The 6899-nt window shown below is 41.0% G+C and overlaps 1 protein-coding gene across 1 annotated transcript in view; it reads right to left on the bottom strand.

The window, feature by feature from the left end:
* Positions 1 to 940: 940 nt before the first annotated feature.
* The window catches only part of LOC112118304 (relaxin receptor 2-like), a 42106-nt gene continuing 36147 nt past the window's right edge, over positions 941 to 6899 (bottom strand). Inside the window, 1 exon segment of the mRNA XM_029911982.1 lies at positions 941 to 1365. Within this exon segment, the coding sequence (XP_029767842.1) occupies positions 941 to 1365 (425 nt within the window).

The raw sequence follows: 6899 nt of genomic DNA, 5'->3' as shown, positions 1-6899 counted from the left end.
AAATTACTAGTATAATTGTCAAAAATCACTTTAGAAATTCTTTAGAAATTGAAGTGAGTGAAAGTATGGACACCACTTGGCAAATTAAAAAAAAAAAGCCATGTGGCTTCTGGGTTAGTGCACATTAACTGTAGCTTGAGACAAGAGGTGCCTAGCTATATGAGCTGTGGCACCAGATTTTTGCCTGCTTGGCACTGCTTCACGGCAGTACTGTACTGGCATGAATCGCTTTTGCAGTATTTCTAGGGGAGTACACTGAAGTAGAAATTTGAAAGGACATATTGTCATCTGGTGATCCCTTCGGAAGTGGCCAATGGCAATCCTACCCTTAGATGGCTACTGACTAAATGCAGTGGTTGCCTTTTTAAATTCAGGTGCCAACCTCTCATTACCCTCTGAATTGTACCTAATTTTGACCTCGAGAGTCAGTGCTGAAAAGTCACAGCTGCACTGTCATTTTAGACCAGTTCTGCTTCCAATTTTCCTGTTGACAATAGGATTACTGCATGACCTCAAACCTTATAATACTGTCTAAAACATTTCAGGGTGTAAAATTTAATGCCTACTCCAATTCATCTCTTCCCTTCTCCCCCCCCACCACCACCACTTAGTGTCTGTAAGGACAAGCTCATTTAGTCTCTGCCATTCCATCAGGAATTAGGGCTTCATGGGGAGTGGGATGAATAATGAAAATGCCTCATTATTTTCAGCCCCAACACACAGTGTGCTTGCACTGAAACCTTTACATGAAACTGAAATGATAAAAGCAACAGCTGTCATTTTATCTTACAGGAAGATGAATACAAAGATGGTAATGGCAAAGACATTTCAAAATGAATCTCAAAAAGATTAACATAACTAATTCTGGTACTTCCAAGTCTCATGCTCTTGCTGAGAAACCATCATTCGTAAATTAACTTATTGACTCAGCCCCCAAAAGTTATTTGTTTAAAAATCCAAGTCTAAGAGAGGAGGCATGAATTAAGGAATCATCTGTCCATACTATTGAAGTAGCCAAGCTTTTTCTGTCATTTTTGAAAACCGACCTCCTTCGATGTTTCTGCAGTAACTGCTTTAACTTCTCCTTAAAGAAAGTGGTGGTGAGAGTGTAGAGAATTGGGTTCAAGGCACTGTTTATTGGCAGAATAAATATCACTATCCAGAAAGTGACAGTGCCTAGAAAAGATCACAATGAAATACAGAACTTTAGAAGATAATCAGCATTTTCTTTTGGTATGAAGTACATAGAAGCATCCACGTGAATGTTGCTTCTTACTTCTGATGTCTGAAGGGCAGTTTTTTGAATGGAGTAAAACATACTGACATATGAAAACACTATTATGATGAATGCTAGTAGGTTCACACCTGTTGGGAAAAACAGAAGATTCGAAAACAGGAAATCCTATAAAAGGGATATCCTCGTATCTTCCTTGTCTCCCACCATTTTTATATTCTTTCTTCCTTTCTAACTTTATTATAAATATTCATCACTATAGATAGCTTTTTATTGTTAGAAGTATGTCCTATATATTTTCTGCTGTCACAAAGCCTTCTTATGTACATGTACTCCCCTCTGTTACATAGTGTAAAATGAAGGATTCTGTAGTAACTTACTATAGAAACAGATAGCTTCCAGAATTTCCCAGAGGTCTGAGCCCCTGACTAGATATGCTCCAATAAGGCTGGAACACAAAGTATCTGCAGGAATCCTGCATATCGATGAAATAATGGCATAGTGACTGTGGAAGGGCCAAACCCAGCTGATACTTGTACTAGCCCCAGAACAGCTACCTTAGATCTGTTCAAAAACCCACCACAAATTACTGCAAGAGGAATGTGCACAAAACAGGATTTGCAACTTGTTTCTAAAAGCCAGTCTACACTAGCTTCATATCTGTGTTTAAGAAGTGGACTTTTAGCAATGGGCCAAATTCTGTTCTCAAAAAAGGGAGCTGCTCTGGATTTACAACAATGCAACCAAAAACAGAAGTCTGGTCCACTTGTTGCTAATCTTCTTATAACACAGTTTTGCTGAGTAGCTGGTCTGGATGGGGCCCAAATCAGTTTAGACTATTTTTCAAAAACATGATTTCACAACCAAGCTATAGCCCAAATTTTCATTTGTCCCTGACAAACAGTGTTATAATACAGTTTAGTCAGAACCATGTTTAAACATTGCTCTAAGGCAACTGTAAAGAGGGACTCAGCTTATCCCCATATGGTTGGCTACTGATGCAAACATGAGACATGTATTACTCTTGGGTGTGTGTATAGATTTGTGATGGTGTATAAGGAACTCAGGATATTACTCAAAATATCATTGCCTTAAGCCCCTGTGCCCATAGTGGTACAATCTGCTGGAATGCTGGCCTTCATGGCTCTTCCAGTGCAATCAATGCAGGTTTTGTTAAGAACATAAGAACATAAAAATAGCTATACTGGGTCAGACCAATCTAGCACAGTATCCTGTCTTCCAACTAGTCAGTGCCAGATGTTTCAGCGGGAATGAACAGAACAGGGTAATTGATCGAGTGGTCCATCCACTGTCATCCAGCCTCAGCTTCTGCCAGTCAGAGGTTTAGGGACAAGCAGAGCATGGGGTTGCATCCCTGACAATCTTGGCTAATAGCCATTGATGGATCTATCCTCCATGAACATATCTAGATGTTTTCTTAACTCAGTTATATTTTTAGCCATCACAAAGTCCCATGGCAATGAGTTTCACAGATTGAGTGTGTGTTGTGTGAAGAAGTATTTGTTATGCTGTCTATTAATTCCATTGGGTGACCCCCTTTGTGTTATGCAAAGGGATAAATAACAATTCCCTAGTCTATTTCTTCACACCATTCATGATTTTGTAGACCTCTATCATGTACCCTGTCAGTCATCTCTTTTCTGAGCTGAACAGTTTCAATCTTTTTAATCTCCTCATTTTGATGCCCTTCTCTGCACTCTTCCCAATTCTAATATATTTTTTTGAGATGGGGTGACCAGAACTGCACATATTATTCCAGATATGGGTGTACCATGTATTTATATAGTGGCATTAAGATATTTTCTGTCTTATTATCTAGCCCTTTCCTAATGCTCTCTAACATTTTGTTAGCTTTTTTGACAGCTTCTGCTGCACATTGAGTGGATGTTTTCAGAGAACTTTCCATGATGGCTCCAAGATCTCTTTCTTCAGTGGTAACAGCTAATTTAGACCCCATCATTTTGTATGTATAGTTGGGATTATGTTTTCCAATGTTCTTTACTTTGCATTTATCAACATTGAATTTCATCTGCCATTTTGTTCTCAGTCACCCAGTTTTGTGAGATCCCTTTATAACTCTTTGCAGTCAGCTTTGGACTATCTAGAGCAGTGGTCTAGGGGCGGGGGCGGGAGCGGGGCTGAGGCTGGCAGCCGGGACCTCGGCCACGGGGCTGGGAGCTGTGGTGGGGAGAAGATCCCTGGGTGCAGGCCAGACAGCTGGGGTCTCGGGCATGGATCTCTGGGCACGGGGTCGGCAGCTGGGGCCCCGGGTGTGGAGCCGGGAGCGGAACCCTGGGTGCGAGGCTGGCAGCTGGAATTGGGGCCAGGACTGGCCAGGGCCAGGAGCAGAACTGGGTGGTGCTCCCTTCCCATCCCCCATTAGGGCTGAACCAGGCCCCAGCTGCACCCCCCTGAACTGTCCTCTGTGCCCCCCTAGGGGTGTCCACCCCACAGTTTGGGGACCCTGTGATCTAGAGTAATTTTGTATCATCTGCAAACTGCCACCTCACATATACACATAGGAAGACATGGTCCATTCTGTGAAGAGTGTAGAATCTAATTTTATACAAGACAAAAGTGAATGTAACAAACAAAAGGAGGGAAAGAAGTGGGGGCAGGGACACGGCTAACAATAATAAGATAATTCAATTATATAGCCATGGCCAATTCTAGGGGCCAGCAAGCAGGGGAGTCAGTCTGGGCACCAATTTCCAGGGGGTGCCATATCGCTGTGCCAGTTGGTCATTTTATTTGTTTGTTTTGCTGCTCCATGGGGTGCAGAAAACGCTTTCTGCCCAGACTGGCAAAGGCTTAGGGCCTTTCCTGTACATAGCTGCACTGTATGCACAACATGATGGTTCCAAATCTTTTGAAACCTTTCCACTTTATAAATTAGTAAAATCAGGTATCCCCAACCACCATTCAACCTAGTCCTCACTGGGGATCATAATGGATCAAACCATCTAATTACAAAAGCAGATAACTTAGGTGCAGTATAATAGCAGAAAATAGCAGTCATATAAGATTAACACAGAGAATCTGAGGAATCATTTCCCTAGCTAGGCTATAAATTGAACTGGGAATAAGCAGCCATAAAAAAACTAAATAAAAACTCTAGTATGGAATACACACCACCATGCCAAAGACTGAGCATTAGTCAAACTCTTGGCACACTGTCTTCCCTCTGCCCCACATTCCCTAAGCCACATTTATACACTGCCAAAATATTTATATTTAACAATTATCCCCAATTTTTGTCTCTTGGTCACTGTTCCCAGGTTTTCTTTTAGCAAAACAGGCAAAAAATAACTATAAACAAAAATATAGGGTTGATGTTTGTCCAGAATCACACTCCCCTCCTGAGTCACAAGTGTGAGGGCAATAAACTTTCCAAAGACTACATCAAACTCATGTAGCAATCCCCTGTTCAGTTAAAAGAAAAAGAAAAAAAAGCTTCAGGCAATGCCACTTGGCAGGTATGAGCTCGCAAAGAAGGCCTCGCCTCTTTTTTCGAAAACAGAACCAAAATATGAATGATGGAAATCTTCTGTGATGAGGCATCCTGCTGAAAAACCCATTATACTTAGCACTGATTTGGGAAATACTGCATTTCCATGTTCACTGCAAATGTTATGAGCTGTAAATATAAAATGACACAGCAGTTGTTGGTGAGGGAAGATAGCTCTCTTCTGTGTTCTTGCTACACTAAACTATTCAGTTTAAAGATTTTGGTTTGAGGCAGTTTTCCTGGAACTGAGAGAATGACCTTTTTGCGAGATCTTGATCTCTTCCAAGGAGGTTTTAGTGCAAGCTCAGGCAAATGAAGAGATAATTTTTGTTTTTGTTTTAGGCCCCAGTTCAGCAAGATTCTAAAGCAGTGTGTAACATTAGCTACATAAGTAGCCCCACTGGTTTGTATATGATCACTTTAAGTACATGAGCAATGCACATATATAAATACTTTGCTGAATCAGAGCCTTAGTCATTTTTACTTGGGACTCACTAGAGTTCCAGTCTACAAACTTTACTGTATTATGTGAACAGTCTGTACTCATACAAAATATCCCATTGACATACATGGGACTATTCTGTTGAGTAAGGACTACTTGCATGACCAGGGTTGCAGAAATAGGACCTGTTTTAGATATACTTTTAATTTTGCTGCATTCACAGTAGGACTGGCTCATTAAAAAAGAAAAATGTAGAGGTTGCTGATTCACATGTTTCAATTATTCCATCCACAAACACTGTTTGCAAATTTTGGGGTTTATTTTAGATTGTCCCCCCCAGTCCCTTTTTAAAGAATCAAGAATCCAATATTGTTTTCAGTGCTTAATAGGAGGCTATCAAAATTCTTTTGTGGAGGATGATTTCTTATAAATATTTTATTGATATTAAAATTTGACAATAATAAATTCATTACAAATACATTATAAGACTTTGTTTGTTCTCAATTGCCTCCTGTGTAAGACTTCTCATAAACAACTATTTTCTGTCTTTCCATTGAACCTCTTTATTTAAAAGTTATTGTTCCATAGTATGACCTATATATTAACAAATATATGTATATGTTACAAACATAGGGTGTAATTACAGAAATCCAACCCGCCTCCCCAAGGGCCATGTGCTCCTCTCTTGCAGCAAACAGCATGGAGGGAGCAGAGCTGCACATAAAGAGAGACAAGAAAATGTTGCAAGAGTTAGCACCAAATCATGCCTGCTGATTCATAGATTCATAGATTCTAGGACTGGAAGGGACCTCGAGAGGTCACTGAATCCAGTCCCCTGCCCTCATGGCAGGACCAAATACTGTCTAGACCATCCCTGATAGACATTTATCTAACCTACTCTTAAATATCTCCAGAGATGGAGATTCCACAACCTCCCTAGGCAATTTATTCCAGTGTTTAACCACCCTGACAGTTAGGAACTTCTTCCTAATGTCCAGCCTAAACCTCCCTTGCTGATATGCATGCAACTCCTACTTGTGGACTGTAAAGTGGACTTGGATAAAAATCCTCTGGTAGAGGAACACAGAGGATACCTCTCCAGGGAGAGGGGCCCCCATTATTGTGCAGGAATACTAAGGATACTTCTCTGGGGGAGGGGCCCCAAGTTATTAGGAAAAGACAGGTAATAGTAATGGGGGATTTGATTATTAGAAATATAGATAGTTGGATGTGTGATGACTGGAAGAACTGCATGGTGAATTGTCTGCCAGGTGCAAAGATTGCAGACTTCTCAAAACATCTAGACAGACTTATATGCAGTGCTGGGAGCAGACAGTGGTCATGGTACATTAGGTAGAAAGGTAGAGGAGAGGTCCTGGAGGCCAAATTTAGTCTGCTAAGTAAGTGATTAAAATTCAGGACCTCCGTGGTAGCATTCTGGAAAATGCTTCCAGTTCCCCATGCAGGGCCAGTTATACAGGGAGAACTTCAGGGTCTCAATGCGTGGATGAGGCTATGGTGTTCAGAGGAGGGATTTAGGTTTATTGGGACTGGAGAACCTTTTAGGAAAGGAGGAGTCTTTATAGGAAGGTTGGGCTCCATCTAAACTAAAATGGAACCAGATTGCAGGCATGTAAAATTAAAAAGGCCATAGAGGGGTTTTTAAAGTCAGAACTGGAAGAAAGCTGACAGGT

Source organism: Terrapene carolina, unplaced genomic scaffold (assembly GCF_002925995.2).
Source record: "Terrapene carolina triunguis isolate 2854851 unplaced genomic scaffold, T_m_triunguis-2.0 Scaffold141, whole genome shotgun sequence".
NCBI classification, from domain to species: Eukaryota; Metazoa; Chordata; order Testudines; family Emydidae; genus Terrapene; species Terrapene triunguis.
The sequence above is the reverse complement of the archived record's forward strand: the minus strand, read 5'-3'. Positions and strand labels throughout refer to the sequence as shown.